We start from the raw sequence: 26,718 nt of genomic DNA, 5'->3' as shown, positions 1-26,718 counted from the left end.
AATTTCATCACCAGAGGCAGCATCGATCTCAACGATGGTCAGTAATCTGGATCGAGTTCCATATCTGATAAGAATTCAATATTACTTGAAAATCATATTTTGGTCCTTCAATATTGAAGTGTCAGGTTAGTGGTTTGAATCGAAGGATGGTGTGTTCTCAAAAGGTCCAAAAATGGACCGCTTTCAGTTTATTCGGAACCTTTTTTGTTATTGGTTTATGGTTGGTGTTATTTTGGGCGGATGTCTTCAACTCCTACCTGCGTAAGGTGAGATAAATGAACATTCATTCATTCATTCATTCATTCATCCATTGCTGTATCCCGTTACCGGGAATAAATCTACAAAAAGAAGAAGAAAAAAATAAAAAATTCGAACAGACTTGTAACTTCTTAGTGCTAGTTGCGACTGTGTGCCCTCCTGTGACTAAAGAGACCCAACCGTGACCTGCAGATCCTTCCACACTCAGGGCATGGATAGTCTCCAACCAGATCTGGCCGCCGCTGTATCCTTCTCGATTCTCCATTATAACTGTGGACCAAAGACCTCCACTGTGACCTGTCTAACGCTAGTTGTTCCCAGTTATGATTAGCATTAACTGATTTTAGGGATTGATGTAATATATCCTTAAACCGCTTATACTGGCCTCCTGGTTTCCGGGCTCCCTCAGTGAGTTCGCCGTATAGAGCTATTTTGGGGAGTCTTGTGTCTTGCATCCTCAGAATGTGGCCGCTCCATCTGAGTCGGGCCCTCGTTACTTGAGTCTCAATTGTTGTACAACTCGCGCGCTGCAAGACTTCTGCATTCGAAACTTTGTGGAACCATCTGATGTGCATTATCTGTCTTAGATGACTTTGCTGCGTCTGTTCAAGCTGTTTAAAATGTCGCCTGTAGGGAGTCCAGCTTTCGCTTCCGTAAAGAAGCGTTGGGAGGACCACTGCTCTGTAAACAGCTGTCTTGGTCTTCAGATTGAGGTCGTGATTTTGGAACATTCTGTCCTTCAGCTTCCAGAATGCCCGTGATGCCGAATTGATACGGTTGTGTATTTCCGTGTCAAGATTAGCCCTAGTATTTATGAAGCTTCCCAAGTATTTGAACTGCTCGACCTGTTCTAGAGTTTCATTGTCCAGGCTGATATCTGTTTGAAGGCTTTCTGGCGGACTTACCAGGATTTTGGTCTTGTCAATATTGAGTCTAAGGCCTAAAGCTTCGTATATATGTTTATAGGTGTCCATCATTATCTGTAGATCCTCTGAGCTGCTAGCGATGAGTGAACAGTCGTCTGCATATTGAAGTTCCGTGATAAACTTCGTACGGGTTTTTGCTCTGAGGCACTTCAGGTTAAACAGGCCTCCATCAAATCTGAATCTTATCCCAACACCTCTTACGGGCATGCTCATGTCAGCAATTATCTATACAGCTATGGCGAAAATATTGAACAGTAAAGGCGCTAATACGCAGCCTTGTTTTATTCCAGAGTTGGTTGAGAAATGGTCGGTTGTAGAGCCATTATGCTGTATTCTAGCGGTGTTGTTGGTATGAAGGCTTTTACACACTGCTAGGAATTTTTCGGGTACTCCTAGACCTAGACGTGCCATGATTTTCCAGAGCGCTCTCCGATTCACCGAGTCGAATGCCTTGCTTAAATCGATGAAGGCTGTATAAATCCTTGATTGTTTAAATGAACATAGTTTTTCTCTGTTCAGGAAATGATCGAATAACTCACTGAATAAAAGCGTTATCGCTTAGTGGAGTAGGTAAGTGACTTGACTAAATAGGCAAGAAAAAATGTTCGGGCATCAAAGACTTTAAAGGGTGGCAAACCCACTTGTTATGGCTCTAAAACCATGAAAATATTCTGGCTCTGGAGTATTCTGTCACCAAATTCTCACTAACGACAAGCTAGATCCAAGCATCAACGAAATAGGCAAGAAAAACAAGTTATGTTTAGTCTGAGTTCTTGGCCACTCAGGAATCAAAGCAAATAGAGTGGGCACCAACATACTTGCTAGGAGAGGATCACGAACTCCTTTCATTGGACCAAAACCTACAAGAAATAGTGTCAGGAGAAAGGAAAAACCGAAAGACAAACACTGTAGTAGAATCTCCCGAGGCTGGATCATTCCAAAAATTGCTTTGGTGCTTCAACACTGCGAGATCTAAGATGCATCTGAATCTCAGCAAGAATATGTTAAAACTCCTTACAGTGCATTGTGGCATAAGGAAACTCTTGATGCTCTAGTCTAGTAGAGACATATCTTGCTCTAGTAGAAACTGAAAGAGTAGATTCAGTGGGGAGAAGGATCTAGATCACTTGGTGAGGGAATGCCTCACCATTGCACCTTGAAGCCAATCCAGATATTGGTGGTGGTGTGGTCGAATTGGAGGGTGGATGTCTGGAGGTGTGGAGGGTGAGAACAGCTCTTATGAGGGGCACATAAAGCTTAAGGTGGCAGTGCAATAATGCTACAATCTAGAACAATGGACCAATAATAATTATGTGATATAACTGATAGTTTTATCTCTTTTGCGATTGCTATCATGTTTTTCTGGACATCACAGCGTATTTCCTCTTTATCAACTGGATCGAAATGAATTTCTTTGTAGACAGGGTGTAACTGTGTAGTTGGGAACCAATTAAAGGGATGACTCCTTCTCAAAAACTAGTGTTCGCCTTTCATATTCGTATCTTTACTATTTCAGCAACTCATACTAGGTCCAGATACGTATCAGTATGAATATTGGAAGGAAACGCCCTTTGATATAAACACGGAAATATATTTATTCAACTGGACCAACAAGGATGAAGTAGGGGACAGAAATTTCAAACCGCATTTCCAACAATTGGGCCCTTACGTGTTAGCAGAAAGACACACTCGTGCAAATGTTGTTTTCAACGATAACAAAACTGTCAGCTTCAACAGCATTCGGAACTGGCACTTTTTGCCTGAAAAATCCAGTGGTTCTCTGGACGATGTGGTTACGATAATGGACCCAATAGTCCTGGTGAGTAAGTTATTAAGAATCTACCATACTAAAACCTTCTTTAACCATAATTCAAAGAGAGTAGGGAAGAAAAGGTATTTTTCAATGAGAACATCCAGATTTAATCTCTTTGCATGGCAATGTAAACCAATGGTTTGGTCCTACATGGTCGAGTATCCCCCAAAGTCATGTTAAGATGCTTATCTTTCTAGGCAATGGCCAATGTAGCCAAGGATGAACATTACATCATAAGGAGAGCCCTCCACTACTTTTTGGTCGAGTACAAAAAGACCCTAGATGAAACCAAAACAGCTCAAGTGTTGCTGTTTGACGGGATCAAAGATCCAATCATCGACCTCAGCTCGAGGCTGAAGTTGAAGAAATTCAAGATTCCCTACGATAAGTTTGGCTTCTTCTACAATGTAAGTATCTTATTCTTCACAAACCTTTTTTTATTTATTGTCCCACTCCAGCGCAACGGTTCTGTGTACTACGATGGAAACTTCACCATGTGGACGGGTGAGAGTGATGTTCAAAAAACTGGCATCGTTACAGAATGGAATGGCGCAAACCACACGAAAGCTTACGATGGAGATTGTGGTGATATTGATGGGACCACTGGGGATGTATGGTATCCGGTTAAGGATTCTTCATCCATTTCTATATTTGTTCCGGATGTTTGCAGGTGAGTGACAGCTGACAGATAGTTTTAAGAACTTGTCACATATATTTTATCAGTCGATGTATCATGAAGCATGCCACTTTTAGCTCTCAATTTATGGTATAAATAAATAAAATCTAAGTTTCACTTTTTTTTAACAGTTTGCTTACTTTGGAGCGCCAAGGATCTAAAAGCGGCAATGGTATTGAGGGGAATCTTTATGTAGCAACTGATAAGCTGCTGGATAATGGTAAAAAATATCCAGAAACTGCATGTTTTAGCCCACGAGAAGTTTTACCTAGTGGCGTGAGGGACATTTCATCGTGCCAGTAAGAATACTCCCCTAAACAGTTGAATATAAGTTTTAAGTATTAAAATTGCCAGTTTGAACTAGCACTGATACATAATTGTCAGCAGTGCAAACTGGCAATTACTCTTGTATGGTTTTCCAGTTTGAACTGGCAATTGCTTAGGTTATTTGTCGGTTTGAACTGGCAATTAATTAATGGCCTTAGATAAGGGCCAATCCACGCCCTGATTGGCTGTTTTATTTTTTAGGTATGACGCACCTGCGTTCATTTCTCTTCCACATTTTTACATGGCCGATGATTCCTATCGAAAAGCAGTAACCGGCATGAATCCTGACCCTGAAAAACACAAGATTGAACTCATAATCGAACCTAAGTATGGATTACCAGTTGAAGCTTCCGTGGCTTTTCAAGTGAACTTCAAACTGAACCCAGTCAAAGAAATAAGGTGAGAGATTAATTCATTTCGAGATACTCTATTCTACACGTAACGTAACATTCAATTTAAATTTTTCTCTTCAGCCTATTCGATAAACTGCAAGAGGTGATGGTGCCATACCTATGGATCAAAGTGGCAATAGTCATACCGGACAATTATGCATTTTTGATCAAGGCCGCTCTGTCAGCAGCCGCCATTGGTCAATGGATAGGCTACAGCCTGATTTTCATATCCCTCATTCTATTCTTATTCGGTGTTTATCTAGAATTGCAAATGAGGAATATCCCAGTATTCGGAAGATTTCAAAAAATCAGCTTTAGTTAGAGTTATACATTGTTTCGATTGTTCGAATTGTATTTTTAGCTTGTATGCGATATTTTCTTCTCGTGAGTTTGCTGTTTCGTTTGTTTAAGGATGAAACTTGGAATCTGATTTCAAATTGATGAAATCTCAGTTATGATATTTCCAATCATGGAATGTACCAATTAAGTAGGATATTTACAAGAAAAGATCAGAAAGTTATCGAGTTTTATTCCACAAGAATATTCCAAAAGAATATCCTGCCTATATTGATGGTAAAAATATCCTTCAATGTCAATCCGCATCGAAGTGTCTGGAGTCAGGTTCATGGATTGAAGATCCCATCAAGGAAGCTGTGGTATCAGCCACCATAAGCGATATATTGCCACAGCATTCCACGTGTTTCAACCAAAGGTTCATTTGCACTTTTCGATTTCTCTTTGTGTCGCTAGTTTCGCTATATTTTGGAGGTGCTTGTGGTAATGACTGGCTGATAATGATTTCTCTGAAAATAAGCCATGGCTAGTTATAATCATTGAAATATTGCAGCGGCTTAATCAGCATCGATTAAGATAAAGCAACCAGCTTTTAATGAAAAAAAAACATCCAAATAATCTTAATTTCATTCCCAAATTCTGTTCTTACTCATATTCCTGTTTTGGTGGCAGGTTGAATGGCGGAACAATAAGTTCTTCCCCTAAAACATCTGTCTTGGTCCTTTCTCTAGGTTTCAGTAACGTATCAAGTCTATCTCTTGGGTAGCCTAACAAACCGAGTCCGACCCCTAGAGAGAACAGTTTTTCCTCAGGAGCTGTATAAGCTATTTCCAGGAATTTATGTCTGGGATCGTTCCTTGAACAAGAACTTAGATTAATTCATTCAGTTTCGAGTTTCGACTATTATATTTAGTAAAATACACAGCTACGAGGATGTATTGATATCTAGTTAGCGTTTATCATATAGTTCACGTCAATTTGGACATGAGAAAAATTGCTGCAAAATGGATCCTCAAATGTTTGAATATTGACCAAAAGCGTGCAAGGGTAGAAACATCGCGTTCGTTCTGTGCTGTATTTGAAAACGATGTAGACTTCTTAAACCGAATTGTTACTATGGATGAGACTTGCGTACATTTCTACGATCTAGAAACAAAGCAACGATCGATGGAATGGCGACACTCTGGTTCTCCAAGACCTTAGAGGTTTCTTGTCCAAAAATCTGCTGAAAAAGTTCTTGCTTCAGTTTTTTGGGATTGCCATGGAGTAATCCTGATTGATTTTTTGGATAAGAGTAGAACAATAACCGGAGATTACTATTAGACATTACTGACCACTCTACGGGAAAAAATTAAAGAGATAACACGCGGAAAGCTATCCAACGGTTTTGTTTTTGCAGGACACCTCTCCTGCACACAAATCTCATGTTGCCATGCAAAAAATTTAGGTGTTTGAATTACTAGAACACCCCCCTCATTCACCTGATTTGGCTCCATCCGTCATCTCTTTCCTCAACTGAAAAAAAAGTTTAAAGGGTCGTAAATTTCCTTCCAACGAGGAGTTAATGAAAGCTGTGGAGGTCTGGTTTGCAGAGCAAGAATTTTAGGGAGAATTAGCCTTCGTAAATAAAAAATTATTTGAACTTATCTTAGCTGTTGGAAAGATAGGGTCAGTTGAAAATTCTTCAAGACCAAACGGTCGCACCAATGCCAAAACATTCGATAATGCCCGACCAGCAAATCATCAACCTATTCTTGGCTTACGTTTCAATATGCGTGATTCCAATAGCCAGCATTTTGTAATCATGAGTGGCAAACATCAGTTCTTGGGCCGCTGGAGACCTGTGCTTCAACTTCTTCTCATCTCTGCACGCCTTACCCCACACATATCTCTTCTCGCTTTGGGTAAGATCGAACGTATCCACTCTCTTGGGCCTGTGTTCGATCAGGTTGAAGACTTTGGTCCGTAGAAGTCTGTTGAGCTCAGTTTCTGGAATTGGCAGTGATTTTTTCGAAATATGCAGATGTATCGATACTTTCGCTCATCATGCACACTTCATCTCGCTTGATCAACTTGATTGTGTTGAGGAATGTGTAGCAAATGAATATGTGTGGAAATAACCTCTACAGAGGTCGTAGAGCTGACAAATTCTTGGTCTTTGGCAACACTTTCCAGTACAACACATCCAAGTGGCCAGACTTTTCATTATAACCTATAAGGGAGAAGTTTTTCCTGTGCAGCGTCCACCAAATGACCCTCACAGCAACGCACATGAAGGCCTCAAAGAGGCGTCTGTCTTTGTCAGAAGTCGAAACGTTGTTCTTGTTGTTCAAGTGGTAAAATTTCCGAGCATCTGTCATGCCGCATGTCAAGCGATGGTATTCCCTTGACAGGATGCTCCTCAGGTCGCCAATATTGTCCATGATTTTATCCTCTAGCACTGTCACTATTGGTTGCGTTAATTTTCGTTTAGCGTCTTCTCTTCTCTGCTCTACGTGATCCCAGATCTGGGAAAGGGGGTGTATCTCAGTAAAATTTCACAAGGAAATGCAATTTGGCAATTTGGAATTCGTATTTATTTACCCAAGCACTTGACCGTTTAGTTATCACTGATTATTGTCTCGGTAATCATTTGTTTGTTTATTTTTGTTGTTGATAGTTTGTATTAAGTATTGAAAAAATGAATGAAGACACTTTTTATGAGGATATATGGATATTCTTACAAAGATCCCCATTTTGAATCAAACTGACCTGGAAGAAGTACTGGAAATACACTATAGCAGCCCTTAGAAATGCATCCATTGTTGGTAGGTGGAAGAATCTTATGAACTCTGACGACAGGTCTTTCACCTCCGCCGAGAACAGCACAACATCTTTAACGTCCTGTATTATGACGATATCAGAAGCACCTGGTTTGACTTTACGCCTGTAGAGTCTTTTGAATTGGGCCTTAAATATGAATCTATTGATGTAGGTTCACCAAGAAGCAATGTGACAGAAAGATAGCCAATAATCTGGCATTGAGAATGAAGATAAAGAAACAATTTTGGCTCACAGTGGGAATGGTGAAAAGCAAGTTTAAGGACGATTTCACACATTACCTGTGAAACTCTGTTAATTAGATCTCTGAATTTTACAGCTGTTAATGTAGAAACGTTCGCTTCTTGTAGGCCCGCAATGGCGCTTTCATGCTTGTATGCTGGCAATTTTTCAGGCCTAAACAAATAATCTAGATTTACTTGTATCCGAACCTAGAGGCATTTTTCAACAATAGAATTGAGAAGACTATTTCCTCGTACAGAAATTTTTCAGCTTCTCTTCATATGGTTCTTAAAAACTCATTATTTTCGCGATTCTTTCGTCATTTAACTTACTCAGTTATTTTATTATAAAAGACTGCATTTCTGACATCATCCCAGCACCAGTACCCATTAGAAAATTCGCTGTGAAACATAATTCGAAAAAATCAATGTCATCTCGACATTTTTTTGATATTTTTCATTCGGCATAGAAAATTAAAGTTTTCTGAAGATTAATTACATTTCTAATAAGGAAGGCTTGAGAAATAATAAATTTTTTGTTGATTTCGATCACTAGAAGTCATAGATCCATCTAATACTTTCGAGTCGTGTGTATCCACCTTGAATCAATGAAGGTATTCACATATTTATTTCGTATGAAACCATATAAAAGGGAAGAGGTTTCTACCTGAGATACTAACAAATTTTCTTCACTTCAAATTTCCTAAAAGAGAGAGCGCTTATCCTACTGTAGCTCCATAAATCAATACAAAATGTGTCGAAAGGATTTCATAGATGGCAGTAGACGTTAATTTTGCACAGCTTTCTAAATAATCCATGCCCAGTAAATATCATTCTTGGCGTTATCTCAGAAGAAATTATTTGGATATATGTCTTGATGCAAAATAAATTTTAAGCTTCATTAAAATCTGCAGAGAAGTTCGAAAAATGAAGTGATCAATATTAGGTACCTAATCAAAATGGATGTATAAAGTGAAAAGAACAACTCTCATTAAAGGGGCACCTAACATTTCATTATTAAAAACTTGAAGGAAAACTCAAACGAACTTTCCTCAAAAAAAATTCCAATTAAGAATTAGCAATCGGTGCCTTGCAGCAAGATCTGTTAGTCTTCCATAACAATCCTAACTCATTATTTTTTCATTCGAATTTCAAATTCAATCAAATTTGTAGCTCGAGGCAGAATTTTACGAATCAGAGTAAAAAATTTTTCATTATTTTTGACGCGTGAGTGGTATATAAAGGCATCTCCTGGCACGACAGTTTTGTCACCTTAAATTTCAATATTTTCCAACGTTTAAAATTGGTGTGCTGCCACCAAGGGCATTGCTATACGAATAATAACCAAAAGCTACAAGAGTATCAATAGTATACATATACATATTCTACAAATGTCGTATATACATTATAAATGATGTCATTGATGGGAGAGATGCTAAATTCACACACAGTTCGTCATATTTGATCACCGATATTGAGTAGTGGGTTCATTCAGAACCTTCAGGGTCTTTATAGAGACACTATACATAAATTATTTAACATAAATATGTGCTTTTCCCTTGAAAGGTTTCTACAAACATCAATACCAGGTATTACAGATCCAAAAGAAGTTTATAAATATTGTTCTATTTCTCGTTTGTTCTGAAATGAGAGAGTGAATGTCAAATTTTGATCACCCTGTACATTCTTCGTTCATATTATTCAGGAAATTCCTGTGTTTGTTCAATTCATTGATTGGGGTCAGCTGCATTCAAATGATAGTGCAGCAGTGCTTGCATGGCATCATCATTTATTCAGGAAAACATTATCGAGTGAAAAAGAAAAGCAGGGTTGTGTTATTTCACAAAACCAGACAAATAGAAGCGAATGAATCAATAATCTGGCATATGATGCCTGCCAAAGCTGTTTGATATATCGAATATTTGAACTATTGTAGAAGGTGAAAAGGGTTTTATATGGCAGTTTTTTGAGTACATAATTATTCGAAATAAATGTTGAAAATAAATATCCCTGGGATATTGAAGATTTCACTTTGAACCGAGACAGTTACTGACCAATTTTATGTTGAATTCGTATTTGTCTTGTTTTATTTCCGCCCTTTATTCAAAAACCCAGTATTTGCGGACAATTTTCTTGTGGCGCGTAATGAAAACGAGAGAAACGATGGATGGGAGAGCCTTTTCAATAACACACCAAACGTATACCCTTAAAAGATTCAAAGAACAAGACGACAGAATCTAATCGAGGAATTCCTGCTTTCTATCCGTTTTTGTCCCTTTCATCCTCGACTCCCAGCCTCAGGGTTATGGCAGATTGGATCCTCCATTCCAGTTCAATTTCAATTCTCTCCGAGTTTTATGTTCCAACAAAAATTAAGGATGGTCGGGATGTCCCCAGCCCTCAGGGCTCTGTGGAGAGACATAGCTCTTGTTGTTGAATGATAATTATGTATTTTTATCAATCGAAGTTCCTCCCTTACTCGATTTGATAAAAATGGAACACAAAACAAAACAAATCTTTATTTCATTCTCCGAAGACGTTTTTTCTTATTAAATTCACCCCCCAACAAAAACACCCCTGTGCTCGTTGAAATATGGCGCCGTGCTCTGTTCTGTATGCAAGTGATCCCTCTGGTAACAACCACTAATTCTGAACGCCCTGAACTGGACCACCAGCCGTCTATGATTTATGAATACTAGGAACAAAATCGCACTGCCTGTCGGAAAGGCAATTTCATATTTTCAGTTGACCAAACTCTGTCTGCCGACCAGAATGTATGAACAGAAATGACAAATGTTTTTCATCTTGCCATTATCCTGTCGAACTCTCTCTGGATACTTCCTTTTTCCGAAGTTATCATTGAATATATGCATGATGAATAGCAGCTTTCGGCTTTTTGTTCTTATTTATTGATGGAATGGTATCTATGACCATTTTTCACTTGAAATAGTAACTGAAAATGTAGACCGAGAGGTTATGTTGATTTATATATTGTTCTGAAACAGAGCAATCCAGTTTCTATGAATATCGAAAAATGGCAAGTGCAAAGAACCTCTGTATCATTTCATTAGAGGAAAAATAAACCAAGCATCATAGATATCTGAGTAGGATACAAGAACACGGAGAGATTTTGTTGATAGATGAGTTGATATAATCATATTAATGAGAATCCTCTTTGGTCCTTTGAATCCCCTGTAAATTCAAACTTTTTTATGCTGAATAAATGAAATTTGGAGATTTATCACGAGAAAGACTTACTCTTTTAGAATATGTATCATTTTTATCTCTACGATGTTTTTCCTGGGACATACGGGTGTCGAAAAGTGACCTTTAGAAAAAGATGAATCACTTTAAAATTCGTCAAGACCAAACGGTTGCACTGAGGTTCATGAAATTTTCAGAGGATATTCTTGAATAGTTCATCTAACTAGAGATAAATATACCTGTTCTGGTCCTTCTCTAGACGCCATTTTGTGGATTCTAAACAACTTGACCTGACTCGAAATGGTACAAGAATACACAAAAACGATGAATAAATGTTTTGGAATAAATTAACCCTTTCAATTAACTAATCATTCCATTTTTTGGAAGCGTTTGAAGAGAGGTTGTAACAAACCTTTTTCACTTCTCATTTACTTTCGGAATGACTCGATTTCCAATTGACATAGCCCTTACTCTTTATAAGGGTCATTCCCATATTTCTTTCTTGCCCCGTTTACATTAACGTCTTGTACATTTGGGAGGTTAAATGGTTTCTACCCTCATCAAGCATTCCATGCTCTGGAAATAGAGGAAATATTTTGTTTCCTAATAGCTCTTTAACTGACTGTCTTTTTCTCCAGATTTCTTAACGGTTTAACTTCATTGGAGAATACTGTTGTTGGAAAACATTCAGATACCTACAATTTAACCGATCAACGGTGCAAATACTTTAGCCTTATATGTCAATAGTTTGTTGAGAAAGATAGTTTTCAAAGTTTTCTTTATATTTTACAAATTTTCTTTCCTTTTAACTTCCACTTCAATAACTCAGACAGCTTTCACCTACTTCTCAAAGATACAACCGAACGAAACCTTCTCCTTTTTTTTTCTAATTTCCCAATCAAAGATGGAAAAATGTACTGAGCATCTTGTTTTTCAATTTCTACGATCTAATCTTACTCATATCACCAAACAGAAAACCTTCTCGTTATCGTCAAATAGCAATCTCGTAAAGTTTCGTTATTCTGGAACAGAAATACAAAAAATAATTCATAGGCTTGTAGCTTCATTTATGTCATGTTGGGTGATATCGAATATCTTATTCAATATTCTCGTGTAAAGTGAATCAGTCTTATGAATATTGAATGTGGCTCCTTCGTCTCATACCCCTTGAAAGTTTCATTTTATGGAGTGTTATTTGGAGCTCTGAGCACCATTTCAATGTTGACGTAAAGATGTATTTTCTGGATCTAACGAATTATTCATTACTTTCGCTCGTCTTCTTTTGGAAGTGAATTATCGATATTCCTGATGAAAGGGAATATTCTATTACAGATTCTTCACCTTTTTTCGGTGATATCAAAAGCTTTCATGCTGATCCAATATTATTCAATTCAAGTGTGCTTTATTAGTACCCAATAAAGATTGACTAAGAAAATTGTAAGGAATGATGCACTGCAGGGTAGGTCCAACACATGCTGATAGAGCCAGTCCATTTAAAAGTTAAGAATAGAGGTTCCAACGTGTGACTCGATAAAAAACATGTTTTTGAATGATTCCTCACAATTACTGTACCCCAACATTACAATTTTCGATTTCTTGAACGAAACAAGGTTCAAATAGCTGTTAAGGTAGCAAGAGGTGTCACGGTAATGAGGTATGAATGACTCCATTTTGTTAAAGAGGCTCTTCAACTTCCAGAACGCACTTCTGACTTGACGAGATTATTTTCTGAATTCCTCTGAGAGATTAACGAGTTATTAAATTTGAAACCCAACCGTAGACGGAGTGTCGAACATAATTGGAAGTGTTCGTATAAAATCGAGATGACGTTTAAGGTTATTATTTGCGATAATGATGACCGTTCTTGAATTGTTTCCATACTTCTGATTATTAGCTAACTCTCCAATTATCGAACGGAATAATTATGATTTCATAGCGGGGATAACGATGAAAATGCAAATGGGATATCAGATATGATGTTATTCAGAAAACGCAGAGTGCTTTCTTGATATATCACCCCTTTACTAGGGTACTAGGGATCTTGACAGATCATTCACTTGGAGACAAACTTGTGCTCTCCAACTGACGTGAAAATCCTCTCTGAGTTTTCTATCATTGGTGGTAGTCAGATAAAGACTAAAGAAGTTTTCAAGTCCAAAATAGTATAAGCTGGACTATACTGGGGTAATAAAATGTATCATACTTACATTTCACACTCCTAATTGAGGATTAACGTCTGTTTTTTATGCATGAAAACATGAATAATCTACGTTTCTAGACCCTTTCAGATGTAACAATATATTTCCAAAGACCTGCTTACATCTTGTAACCCCAGTCACTGTTAGTTTGTTTTACTCAACTCATGAATTCTCCCCATGCTCTGGAATGTTCTGCCGGAATTACAAACACTCAATATCAGCGAGGGCAAGCATGTTCCACGAGGATAATTGGGTTTGCTCCAGCCTACATTCGAATTTTTATTCATACCGGGTTTTGGCGTTGATTACATCGAACCCCTGTAAGACTGAAATCAGTGAAATGGACCAAATGCTGCCTGAAGGCATCGTTTTTTGGTGAAAATGATGGTGAATCTGGACTCGTCAGTATCTGCCAAACAAACTCTCACCGAATGAAGGTGAGGCATGTCTTAAGTGATCCAGGTGATTTTTGGAACTTGAGTATCCATGTTTCCTGGCAGAACTTTCCAGAGGAACTTCATTCATCTCAATGCATCTAGCATCAACAGTTCATTGTGTGCTCGACTGTCTCCCAAACGTGAATACTCACTTTTTTGTGGGTTATTACCTAAGAAAAACAACATTTTTTCTGAAAGCGACGAAACATCCAGTCCTATAATTCCTCCTCAAGGAAACAGAACCTGAGAGCGTTCTAGACGCCATCTCGCAACCACTCCATCATCCCCACGTTCAATTAAGCTGCTTTTCTGTGGGTTTCCCCCTTCAAAGTGAATTACTATTCGATCTTCCACAGGCGTCAATGTTTTTGCTCTGGATGCTCCTTCTCCTATAGCGCGAGACCGAATCAAAATGGATATTTACGACCACAAATCGGCGAATATCAATATGAAATCTCGTCCCAAACGTTCCATTGATTATTCGACTAATAAGGATGAATGGCAAACATAAAATGGAGGCAGAAAGGTCCTGCGAGACCAATGAATACGATGCCTGGGCCTCTGGCAGACGGGGACTATGAATATTCAGTTGTTGAAACTTCCCTTTGGTCTGATTCGAGGAGATGTTATTGATATCTATAAGAAAATGTTATGTTTATGTATGTACTTGCAAGGATAAGATACTCAGTTGACCAAAATTGCCAAAAATCCTTAGATGATTCAGAGTATGCCACCTTCCAAATGAAAATTGGTCGAAAATGGTAAGAAGAACAGTCTGACACAAGCAGTTCTGGAAGAATAGAGACAACTTCCTCAGGAAGCATCCGTAGCTTGGTGGTTAGAGCGTCGGCTCGGTAAATTGCAACCGCAAGGTACTGAGTTCGATCCCGGTCTAGGGAAGAAATTTTCTAGTCCATTCGGGTACGGACCCACCATCCACTGTTGGGTTCAAATTAACAGTGCTGTGCCTAAGGTGGCGAAAGGACACAGTAACAAAGCCTACACAGAACACAACTGGTTCTCCGAACTCGCACAAGCTCACGGAGCTTCTGAGGGGTACTTCGGTACCTACGGAGAATCAGGATAATATAGTAATAATAATATATGGAAATTATCCATACAGGGTGACGATTTGAAAACTAGCCAGTCAAATTATGTCACGACAGGGGATGGTTTCAGAGAAAATGCTGATCAATTTCTATTCGCAAGAGGACATATTTTGAGTAGAATTGTAAGCCGAAATCTCCTCAACCCTAGGTGTACGAGCTATCATCCTTAAATTCTCAGTAGGGAATAGGGGGTGAGCTATACCTCGATTGAAAGATCACTTGACCCTCTACATGAATACTGTGGTTTGCAATTTTTTATTGATTTTGCTCAAAATATGTCCCCCTCCCTTCAAAAATTGACCTGTTCAGGCATTTTCTCTGAAAACATCCTTGTCGAGACATAATTGGCCTGGCAAGTTTTCAAATTGTCAGCCCCTGTAACTACTTCAAGGACTCAATAAAAATTTGCAAACCATAGTACTCATGTAGAGGGTCAATTGATCTTTCAATTGAGGTATAGCTCACCCCCTATTCGCTATTGAGAATTTAGGGGTGATAGCTCCTACACCTAGGGTTGAGGAGATGTCGGCTCAAAATTCTGCTCAAAATATAGGTACCTATCCCCCACGAATTGAAATTGACCTGTTCCAGCATTTTCTCGGAAATCATCCTTGTCGTGACATAATTGAGCTGGCAAGTTTTCAAATGGTCATCCTGTATAAAGCAAAACCTAAAGGGTGTTCTCTTGAGATATTATCAGACAGGTTTGAACACATTTTCCCGGTTTCTTCTGGAGGATCTAAGAAGTATCTATTTGGATCTTAGTAAGCATATGAAACACTTCCCTACAACTTGAAAACCACCTCTACATCTAGCCCTCCATCTCCAGAGTTCCAATGAACTCCGGAATCTGACAGGGCTTCAAGTAGGCCTCATACCTCCTATAATTTTCTGGTCCAAGACTTCCTTGCGTAGGCTTGCAATGCCGAGGCATACTGTAGCCAGGTGAACAGAAGTTTCCTCCACTTCACCATGTTCTCATCGAATGGTTTCTAAGGCCTGGTTGTAGAAAACCTTTGCTAGCCAAACAGAACATGCTTAGGACAAGAAACCAAGTGTAGCTTCCTTGAAGCCATTGCAGATATTGAACTTTAATAACACTCTGGAGCTAGAGGGTGAAATGAACTGGAAGAGTGGCTTGTAGAGTTGACAGAACTAAACCTAAATATTTTGTACCATATCTAAGGCTTTGTTCGAACATGATGAAAGGACAAACAACCAAGTGTAGCTTCCTTGAAGCGATTGCAGATATTGAACTTCAATAACGCTCTGGAGCTAGAGGGTGAAATGAACTGGAAGAGTGGCTTGTAGACATAACAGAACTAAACCTAAATATTTTATACCGTATCTAAGGCTTTGTTCGAACATGATGAAAGGACAAACAACCAAGTGTAGCTCCCTTGAAGCCATTGCAGATATTGAACTTCAATAACGCTTTGGAGCTAGAGGGTGAAATGAACTAGATGAGTGGCTTGTAGACATGACAGAACTAAACCTAAATATTTTGTACCATATCTAAGGCTTTGTTCGAACATGATGAAAGGACAAACAACCAAGTGTAGCTTCCTTGAAGCCATTGCAGATATTGAACTTCAATAACGCTTTGGAGCTAGAGGGTGAAATGAACTAGAAGAGTGGCTTGTAGACATGACAGAACTAAACCTAAATATTTTGTACCATATCTAAGGCTTTGTTCGAACATGATGAAAGGACAAACAACCAAGTGTAGCTCCCTTGAAGCCATTGCAGATATTGAACTTCAATAACGCTTTGGAGCTAGAGGGTGAAATGAACTAGATGAGTGGCTTGTAGACATGACAGAACTAAACCTAAATATTTTATACCGTATCTAAGGCTTTGTTCGAACATGATGAAAGGACAAACAACCAAGTGTAGCTCCCTTGAAGCCATTGCAGATATTGAACTTCAATAACGCTTTGGAGCTAGAGGGTGAAATGAACTAGATGAGTGGCTTGTAGACATGACAGAACTAAACCTAAATATTTTGTACCATATCTAAGGCTTTGTTCGAACATGATGAAAGGACAAACAACCAAGTGTAGCTTCCTTGAAGCCATTGCAGATATTGAACTTCAATAACGCTTTGGAGCTAGAGGGTGAAATGAACTAGAAGAGTGGCTTGTAGACATGACAGAACTAAACCTAAATATTTTGTACCATATCTAAGGCTTTGTTCGAACATGATGAAAGGACAAACAACCAAGTGTAGCTTCCTTGAAGCCATTGCAGATATTGAACTTCAATAACGCTTTGGAGCTAGAGGGTGAAATGAACTGGAAGTGTGGCTTGTAGACATGACAGAACTAAACCTAAATATTTTGTACCACATCTATGGCTTTGTTCGAACATGATGAAAGGACAAACAACAAAATCATAGATATTTCCTCAGTAACTCTACCTTCGACAACTTCCAAACGTCATCTACCCAAGGTCATGAAATAATCAATGTCATTCTCTGCTATCTTGTCTTTTTATATTTTTATAAGTGAGGATATTTCTCCCAGGACCATGGGGAAAATCGGTCTGATGCGGCAACATCACTTCCGGGTGCATTGTGCGGGAGCGGGGCAGATCAATGCCGCAGGTCGCCGCCTACCCCGACGACGGTCTGGGTCGACGTCGGTCGTTCACCTGTTTTCAACCCTGAATGGCTCTGGCTCCCGGTTCGAACCGTATCAGCCTAACCGGCAACTATGGTTTCATTTCCGCGTTTTTCATGCCGCCGCTTTCCCGCTTCCTGGTACCGATATGGGTCCTAATTCAATTTTCCTCCCTGTCCCGACAACGCTTCATGCAGTAACGCGCGTTAATAATACTGCAAACTCACCGGTATCTGGGTGAAAAATTAGCGTAAGGGCGGAGATCTGCATTGGGGGAATATACTTTAATGGGACGGTGTGAGCTGTACCAACAATGTTACGCTGCTAATTCAAACCGGCATAAGCCAGGAGAAGATGTAGATGGAGTACCACAAGGATCCATTCTTGAACCCACAATCTTTTCCAAGTTCATTTTTATTGAACTCCGTCACTCGTAAGTTAAAACTTAAGCGTTTTTCTCGCCTTTTAGATCGCTGAGTTTCGTAAGTTCATTGTGTACAGGGTGTATCTTTGACTCGTACAAATATTTCAACAGTAGATTCCTGGGGTAAAAGGAATACTTTTTTCCTATACCATTTTTTCGATTCGGTCCTGATAAAAAGATATAGCCATTTTTAGTTTTCACAATGAGCTGTTCCAACCTTGGAAAAACAAGAATACCTTCAGAATAACTAGCTAAATCTGTGACACCACGCATCTGTGTATGTTTTAAATAGTGTTGTATTTAGCCAAAGTTCCCTATTTTCAAATTTTACAAACACTTTTCAATTTTTGAAATTGAAAAACGGCACATTATACGAGAAAAAATTAAAAATATGTACTTTCATTTTAAAGAACTTTCAAATATTCTTTGGAAATCACCTTGTATACAGGGTAATCGGGTGATTCTTACTGCAAAACCTTTTAATTTCGTTGTTCCTTGTTATAAAACGTAATTCCTGTACCAAGCTGTAGAAAGAGGCGAGTTTTGGGTGAAAATACCTTGATGTTATTTATCCCGAAGATCTACTGGGAAGTATGAATATTGGACCAACCCTAATCAACGCAGGCTGAGCAAAATCCTTCAGTGGAATTTGCGCTTTCGCCATTTTGCACCGTTATATTCACAATTTTGTTAAAATTGGAAGGGTAAGCATAAATAATCATTAAGGCTGAATTCATATGGATTCAAACAAGATTAGATGAAATAATGATAGTCAAACCCATAACACCAGCCTATTTAACAATTTTACGATCCCCTGAATCGATCTAGCTAACCACCATTACTAAGGGTGAACCAAGAAAGACCATCTCATCGAGGAAGAGTGGATGCTGACCATGGATATTGTTTGATCGCGTTAGAGCAACACAACTCCCAACTGAGAATAATGCCGTTCCTGACTATACAAGGATGTATTGATATCTAGTTAGCCTAGACCAGTTCCATGCATAAAAAAAAATATTGCGTTACCATAGCAACGAACCATATCTCATTACAAGTGTCAGTGTGAAGTTTGAGGTCAAAAAAGTAAACCAGAGTTACGGAATAAACTGAAAGAAAGAAGATGTCCACCGAAATTGTGAAAATCGAAATATTGCATTATCGAGCCATCATCAAGTACCTGTATTTAAAAGGGTTAAGAGGTAAGCAGATATACGAAGATATGCTAACTTTGGTGATCAATGTCCTTCGTATGCGACCGTGAAAAATTGGACTGCAAGCTTCAAAAGAGTATATTTCATACGAACGCGTTCATCATATAGTTCACGTATATTTGGACATGAGAAAAATTGCTGCAAAATGGATCCCCAAATGTTTGAATGCTGACCAAAAGCGTGCAAGGGTAGAAGCATCACGTTCGATCTGTGCTCGATTTGGAAACGAATTGTTACAATGGATGAGACTTGGGTACATTTCTACGATACAGAAACAAACCTAGTAGTAGGCTAAGAATTTTTCAATATATCCTCGTATATTCGAATCGAATTAAAAAAAAATCGATAATTCTCATCAGATTCAACTCGATGTTTATTTAATCCCCTCTTTCCACCACATCTCTCACACCCCCCCAACATTTCATTCCCATTTCGGGCGAAGAAAGAAACGTCCTTGTTTTTATGAATATTCAACGCATAAACCACCCTTGAAGACGTATTCAATTTGCGTTCCCTCAATCGAAAGCCGTCAAATACATTAAATCGGGGCTTAACGACTTCCCTTGTTTCTCCGCAGTTCCGGATGAAGCTCCCATCTCCCGGAGCAGCTTACAGGACCCCCGGACAAGGTGGGGGTAGGTAGTAACGTTTCCGTGAGTGCAACTCCCATCCCGTCCTGGTGCTTTAAATCTGAGCGATTGCAAGATGGCCATCTCCGGACTTAGCTGGGCTTAGAGTTTGGGATATTTCTGGCTGTATACGGTTGCAGGGAAGAAAATACAGGGTGGATTGGTGTTGAAACGAAACAAAACAAGCAATGTGTGGGATATTGAGGAATTTCTTTTTTATTTATGGGTTTCTTGATCGAGGATCTGGATAACCTTTAGTTTATTCTGATAAAATACTTTTATGTGCTTATATGCTTCAACTTTGTTGAACAAAGTGCACTTATTTTTTGTTATTTTCCCATCTATGAAAATATTGTTTCAGATTTCCAATACACCTTGTATAAAATACACAGAAGAGGATTTTTTTTTTATTCTGAAAGGCAGATATGCAGGGTGAGTCTTTAACTCGTACAAATATTTTAATAGTAGATTCTTGGGGTCAAAAGGAACATTTTTTCCTATACCATGCCCTGATAAAAAGATATAAGCATTTTAAGTTTTCATAATGAGCTGTGCAACTTCTAGAAGAACAGAATTACCTTCAGAATAACTAGCTTAATATGTGACACTACACATCTGTGGATCTTTTAAACAGAGTTGTATTCAGCCAAAGTTTTTTTTTACTTTTGAACATCAAATAACTCGAAAACGGTGCATTATACGAGAAAATATGAAGAATACTTTTATTTTACAAAATATTCAAATGTTCGTTAAAAAGCGTCTAACTTCGTTTCAAGATAGGGTTCTTCAAATTTTTTGTATTTTTATGGTACGTAATGAGAAAACTGGAAGACGTGAGTGATATCTTGTGTTCGAAAAAGATACATCAAATAAATGAAAAACTATATTTCGAAATTCATTTCATTCGATAAAACCGTTTGAAAGACTAAAAATAACAATGTCTTGGTTTTTCGACAGCCTGCATCTTTTAAACCGAGCCAATTAGGAAAAAATGGTAAAGGAAAAAGTGTTTCTTTCGACCTCAATCTACTGTTGAAACATTTGTACGAGTCAAAGACTTACCCTGTGTAGCCTTGGACGTTTTCAGAGAACTGCTAGAGAAAAATATTTCTGTCGAACATATGTACATCAGCCATTTAGTCAGCTCACGCCGATAAATCAAAGCATACTACCATTTTCCTGGGAATTCCTTGGAAAATATCGATATTCCACATGGAAAAACCTAATAAATCTGGATCAAAAATAGCCTATGTCACTTAGGAAGAACGTAGCTTTCTAATGGTGAAAGAATTTTCAAAAAATCGGTTCAGTAATTCCAGAGATCACCTACAAACTCAAAAACTTCCCTTCCTTTCAATATCATAATAGATTTTTGATTTTTCTGTAAATATCTTCGATAATCAGATTCACACCTTTATGATGAAGGGGTTCAAACTTCTCCAGAGGTGTATTTTAGGACGTAGGTTGATGTATGTTTTTTTCCACATTTTGACCTTCAGACCCACGACCCGAATTATATCACCTTTGAATCCGATGTGTTTCCACCCCTTATCGCATTTTAACGAATGGAGTCCGTTTGACTGAAATCAATCCCGAAACCTGTTAGTGAAAACTGAGCATAACCTGCAATCATCGACGTTGATCATTCACCTGAGCGTACGAACCCCTAATGGACTATTTGGATCGGGTGTTGTGCTCAGCCGGAGTACAAGGGAACTTGATTCTACTCCGGCAGTGTCGATGAAATCCGACGCATTCTGGTAATCCTAATGGAGTGACAAAGTGCAAGTCCTGCAACGCCACAGTTTTATAATATGCATCGACGGCACCGTTCAATTCAGGTGGAAATATTGATCCGTTTAATCACAATTTCGTGTTCAGTCTGGCTGGAAAATGTTCACGAGGGATTTGATCGGAAGGACAGGTTGTTTGTATTCGGAGGTAGCCTAGATCCAAATGACAATGCAAATTTCCAACGGGGATTAGATAGAAATCCACCAGCGATATCATTTATCGTGTCCTCAAAACGCTTAACATTTTTGAGAAAGTTCCAAGCCTGCAAAAACTTTTGCAGGCCTTCGGATAGCATTCCGCGTCTTTTCTCTTTAATTTTTTCCCGTAGAGTAGTCAGTAAGGTCGAATTGTAATCTCCGGATATTGTTCTACCCATATCCAAAAAATCAATCATGATTACTCCATGGCAATCCCGAAAAACTGAAGCAAGAACTTTTCCAGCAGATTTTTGGACACGAAACTTCTTAGGTCTTGGAGAACCAGAGTGTCGCCATTCTATCGATTGTTGCACTGTTTCTGGATCGTAGAAATGTACCCAAGTCTCATCCATAGTGACAATTCGGTTTAAGAAGTCCATCATTTCAAATCGATCACAGATCGAACGCGATGCTTCTACCCTTGCACGCTTTTGGCCAACATTCAAACAGTTGGGGATCCATTTTGCAGCAATTTTTCTCATGTCCAAATTGACGTGAACTATATGATGAACGCGTTCGTATTATATATTCAGTGATTCAGATATCCGTTTCAGCCCAATTCGACGGTCTGATGAAATCATTTCATGAACTGCATCGATATTTTCGGGGACTGACACAGAAACTGGCCTTCCCGATCGGTCATCATCTTCAATGGAAAATTTACCTCTTTTGAAGCTTGTAGTCCAATTTTTCACGGTCGCATACGAAGGACATTGACCACCAAGGGTTTTAAGCATATCTTGGTAAATCTGCTTACCTCTTAACCCTTTTAAATACAGGTACTTGATGATGGCTCAATACTCCAATTTTCGGCGGACATCTTCTTTCTTTTAATTTATTGCGTAACTCTGGTTCACTTTTTTGACCTCAAACTTCACATTGACACTTCTTATGAGTTATTGTTCGTTGCTATGGTAACGCAATCTTTTTTTGCATTGAACTGGTCTAGGCTATCTAGATATCAATACATCCTCGTAGATAACTATTCGTATTTGAATTGTTCACGATCAACATCACCTACTACTTTCTTTCCTGTGGAAGGAAAAGCCATGTGTTCTCCACCAAGACAACGCGCTGACTCCTTTCGCCTTGTCTGTGAAGAGATTTCAGCATCTCACTGTTAGCTCATCTTCCTTTTGTACCTTGCACTGTCCTTCCAGAAGTCTTTCAATCATGATTGTAGGAATAGAAAAGGGGGACATATTGAGGAAGACAAGAAGTAAAAATGCGAAAATTAAAAATAAAAGGACTTGATAGACCTGGTATCTCACTGGAAAACGCCTGCTTTTGCAACACATCATCAAAAACCGTATTTCATTGATAAAATCCCAATTTCAGCTTATTTTGAATTGCAACTCGTACACTGACAATTCTGTAAGCCCTTGATTCAGGACCCACCCTTTTCCAGTTCAGCACGGCCTCAACTTGATTTATATTTACGACCGAAGGTATATTCTGGTATACCACATATTTATCCTACAAATGCGAATGGGGAAGAAATGGAATATTTCTGCATTATTCATCTGATTTATCGTTTTTATCAACACTCTCCCAATTTAGTGGGGATATTGTCCGAAAAAATTTAGGTCCTTTCACTCGCCACGTCCCTGCTTCCCCCTCATCTCAGGGGTGTGATTTTGCAGGGACGTCGCCGGCAAAATGACGTAATAAAAGCGGCTACTTCCCCGTGTGAGCTCGTAAAAGTATTAGAAGTTCTGAATTGGACACGTTGCTGTGAGATGTGACGAAGTAGATCATTCCTGGATTCGCCAAATGGTGCATATTTATGTATTCGAACATGTCATAAGGGTTGAAAAACTGTGGTCCCATGGGGCTGTATCGTGGGTACATCATACTATACAGAGTGGCCCAAATAAAGTAGGCCACTGAAAACGCCAGGACTGTTCAATTTTTATTGGGAATTGGACATGTTATAGTTGAAGCAAGGTGTACCACTCAATTTCCCCTCAAATATCATAAGATATTTTAAGCAGATTCATCCTTAAAACACGAAGGGAATGATGTCAGAAGTTTCAATCGACTTATCACGTACCTAATCGAGTAAGATTAGCAAACTGATTACCCTGCAGGAAAGTCAAGTGTCCAACTGTCCCTAACTGCATGTGGGACTACTTCACTTATTAAACATATAAATAATTGAGCAGTTCTGCAAGTCACATGGGTGCCGCATACTCCGATAAAACCCCATAAAAACGGGGAAGGGAGAAGGAACCTCATCCTCATCTCCGGCAGGGACATAAAATGGAAACCCCGGGCAATAAAAGTTCTTACCCTATCTGTTAGGAGATGTGTATTCGGAATAGGCCTATTTGTTCTGGCACGAAAGAAAAAACAACTTGTGCGAGAGGACGTATATAAATTTACTTAGAGAATCGGTTAGAGAGTAGGAATCGAATGAGATTAGTTTTACGATTCTTAGAGTGATCGCAAATGGTTCACACTTCTCTTGGTTGGTGTCATCCCAGCATAACTTCATTCTCTAGCGCAAAAACATTTTCCAACTTGGAAAAATGTCATCTTAATCTTCGGATATTTCTTTGGGGAGTTCGTTGATAGTTTAGATTCGTCAATAATCGTTTTCCAAGCTGACTGAGTGATTGAGGAAATACAAGACACCTCCGAGTTGGAAGAAAATTTACGATTTTTTTTTTTTAGTAGAGGAAAGAGATGATAGTCGGATGGAGCCAAATATGCCGAAATAGGGGGGCTGTTCTAGTAATTGAAACCTGAAATCACGAGATTTTTGCATGGCAACATGGGATTTGTGTGCAGGGGCGTTGTCCTGCAACCTTTGGATAGCTTTCCGAGTCTTTTTTCTTTGATTTTTCCTGTAGAGTAGTCAGTAATGTCGAATAGTTATCTTCGGTTATTGTTCTACCCTTATCCAAAAAATCAATCATGTTTACTCCATGGCAAACCCAAAAAACTGAAGCAAGAACTTTTCCAGCAGATTTTCGGACACGAAACTTCTTAGATCTTGGAGAACCAGAGTGTCGCCATTCCATAGATTGTTGCATTGTTTCTGGATCGTAGAAATGTACGCAAGTCTCATCCATAGTAACAATTCGGTTTAAGAAGTCAACATCGTTTTCAAATCGAGCACAGATCGAACGCAATTCTTCTACTCGTGCACACTTTTGGTCAACATTCAAACATTTGGGGATCCATTTTGCAGCAATGTCCAAATTGACGTGAACTATATGATGAACGAGTTCGTATGAAATATTCAGTGCTTCAGATATCCGTTTTAGCCCAATTCGACGGTCTGATGAAATCATGTCATGAACTGCATCGATATTTTCGGGGACTGACACAGAAACTGGCCTTCCCGATCGGTCATCATCTTCAATGGAAAATTTACCTCTTTTGAAGATTGCAGTCCAATTTTTTACGGTCGCATACGCAGGACATTAATCACCAAGGGTATTAAGCATACTTCGTGAATCTGCTTACCTCTTAACCCTTTTAATTTCAGGTACTTGATGATGGCTCGATACCATCAATTTTTCCATTTTCACAATTTCGGTGGACATCTTCTTTCTTTTAATTTATTTCGTAATTCTGGTTTACTTCTCCGACCACAAACTTCACACTGACACTTCAAATGAGTTATTGTTCGTTGCTATGGTAACGCAATATTTTTGTTATGTATGAAACTGGTCTAGGCTAACTAGATATCAATACATCCTCGTCCGTAGCATTACCTCGATGATTGTTGCTTCTGTAGCTTCGAAATCCTCCTGAGTTAGGAGTTGTGAGGGAGAATTCTATACAGCACACAGCTAGCATCCTCTCTTGTAACATTTCTCTCTCTCGTTTCCATTAACTTGTAATGAAATTAATTTTCAGGCGATTATTTACCCGCGATAGGGACCTGAATCAAAATCAATTACTCCAATTGAAAAGGAGTTCAAGTTGCTCGAAATTCCCTACAAGAATATTCGAACAAAGATCAAACGAAATAGTTTACCAGCGAATTTGAAAAACCAATCATTAAAACGTTCTTAAGTACTTGGACGGTTTTAAAATTGATTCGAAAAATAAACCAAAGAAAAGAAAGGAAGAAGTAGAATACTCCAATTGAAAATTCTATTCATAATACCCACTTGTGTGGTAAGTAACCTAAGGGAGTGAATAAGTAATTTTGCAGCTAGGTGGAAACAACTTCATCAATAGTTAGATCCATGATGAAAATTAACCCTCATAGCAGAATTTTTCAATAACCGAGTAGGCACAACGCGATGAAGAACCTCATTATCCATAATGAAAACGGAGATTGAAGAAAGAAAAACAGAGAGGCTAATTAATTCCCGGTGTAAACAGAAATCCACATTGTTCAGTTTTTGTTTGCCGATTGAGCATTATGTTTTTTCCCGGCAATAACGGTTTAGATGGAAACTCTTTGGGGAGGGGAAATCAGGTTGTTTGCTCATTTTAATTAAAATTCGGCCACGTATGTTGCTGGCGAGGATTCAAACTCCAGCTCTTCATGTTTTGTGTACATACTGTGCCTCGTGCGCTACCCTTTTCAGTCGGCTTTTGAAGGAGCAACCCTTAATTTTCCGGAGTGAGTACACGTAGTTGGAAAATACTGTGATCTTTTTTGAGATTACACTTGCAGGTTTTACGAATTTCGAATTGTATGTACCTGCTCGTGGTTATTTTAAAGCGGTCAAATATTACCATGGATGCAACGTCCTATCTTTCATCCCAACATTGAAAGATTTGAAAATGATCAGCCACTGTACATACATACGAAAACTGCACATTATACGAGAAAATATGCAGAATACTTTTATTTTACACGACAGAGATAGGATATATTGAAAAATTCTTAGCCTACTATAGAACCAAACAATATTTCAATGTCAAAATATTTTATTACTCAACATATTCTCTTCTTAATTAGTTACATTTATAACAGCAAACCTGCAACGCCTCTAGACCTTTAAAAAAAATGTTTCTTCTTGCTCTGAAAACCAGACCTCCACAGCTTTTATTACCTCCTCGTTGGAAGAAAATTTACGACCTTTTAAAATTTTTTTCAGTTGAGGAAAGAGGTGATAGTCGGATGGAGCCAAACCTGGTGAATAAGGGGGGTGTTCTAGTAATTTAAACCCTAAATCACGAATTTTTTGCATGGCAA

General features: G+C 38.7%; 2 protein-coding genes across 2 annotated transcripts; one reads left to right on the top strand and one right to left on the bottom strand.

Moving 5' to 3' along the window:
* Window positions 1-58: 58 nt before the first annotated feature.
* On the top strand, window positions 59-4,910 carry LOC123315584 (protein croquemort-like). Its single transcript, XM_044901339.1, has 7 exons — window positions 59-266; window positions 2,701-3,003; window positions 3,195-3,404; window positions 3,456-3,667; window positions 3,805-3,972; window positions 4,202-4,399; window positions 4,474-4,910. The coding sequence occupies exons 1-7, from the start codon at window positions 147-149 to the stop codon at window positions 4,712-4,714; spliced, it is 1,452 nt and encodes a 483-aa protein (XP_044757274.1). The 5' UTR covers window positions 59-146; the 3' UTR covers window positions 4,715-4,910.
* On the bottom strand, window positions 4,902-8,176 carry LOC123315585 (protein phosphatase 1 regulatory subunit 36-like). The gene is made up of 7 exons (XM_044901340.1): window positions 8,061-8,176; window positions 7,788-7,902; window positions 7,438-7,635; window positions 6,899-7,193; window positions 6,450-6,675; window positions 5,336-5,542; window positions 4,902-5,195 (listed from the first exon to the last, which is right to left on the bottom strand). Exons 1-7 carry the CDS (start codon window positions 8,138-8,140, stop codon window positions 4,985-4,987), a joined length of 1,332 nt encoding a protein of 443 aa, XP_044757275.1. The 5' UTR covers window positions 8,141-8,176; the 3' UTR covers window positions 4,902-4,984.
* Window positions 8,177-26,718: the final 18,542 nt, after the last annotated feature.

This window comes from Coccinella septempunctata, chromosome 6, assembly GCF_907165205.1.
Source record: "Coccinella septempunctata chromosome 6, icCocSept1.1, whole genome shotgun sequence".
NCBI lineage: Eukaryota > Metazoa > Arthropoda > Insecta > Coleoptera > Coccinellidae > Coccinella > Coccinella septempunctata.
Note: the sequence above shows the minus strand (reverse complement) of the source record. Positions and strands in the feature narration are given on the sequence as shown.

Excerpts from the sequence above, each read along its gene's own strand:
- LOC123315585 (XM_044901340.1), bottom strand. The coding sequence starts at position 8,140 with ATGTTTCACAGCGAATTTTCTAATGGGTACTGGTGCTGGGATGATGTC. Across the intron at positions 7,903-8,060 it reads TTTTATAATAAAATAACTGA|GCCTGAAAAATTGCCAGCAT; the intron begins GTAAGTTAAATG and ends TTATTTGTTTAG. Across the intron at positions 7,194-7,437 it reads ATTTCCAGTACTTCTTCCAG|ATCTGGGATCACGTAGAGCA; the intron begins GTCAGTTTGATT and ends CCCCTTTCCCAG.
- LOC123315584 (XM_044901339.1), top strand. The coding sequence starts at position 147 with ATGGTGTGTTCTCAAAAGGTCCAAAAATGGACCGCTTTCAGTTTATTC. Across the intron at positions 3,405-3,455 it reads AGTTTGGCTTCTTCTACAAT|CGCAACGGTTCTGTGTACTA; the intron begins GTAAGTATCTTA and ends GTCCCACTCCAG. Across the intron at positions 4,400-4,473 it reads AACCCAGTCAAAGAAATAAG|CCTATTCGATAAACTGCAAG; the intron begins GTGAGAGATTAA and ends TTTTCTCTTCAG.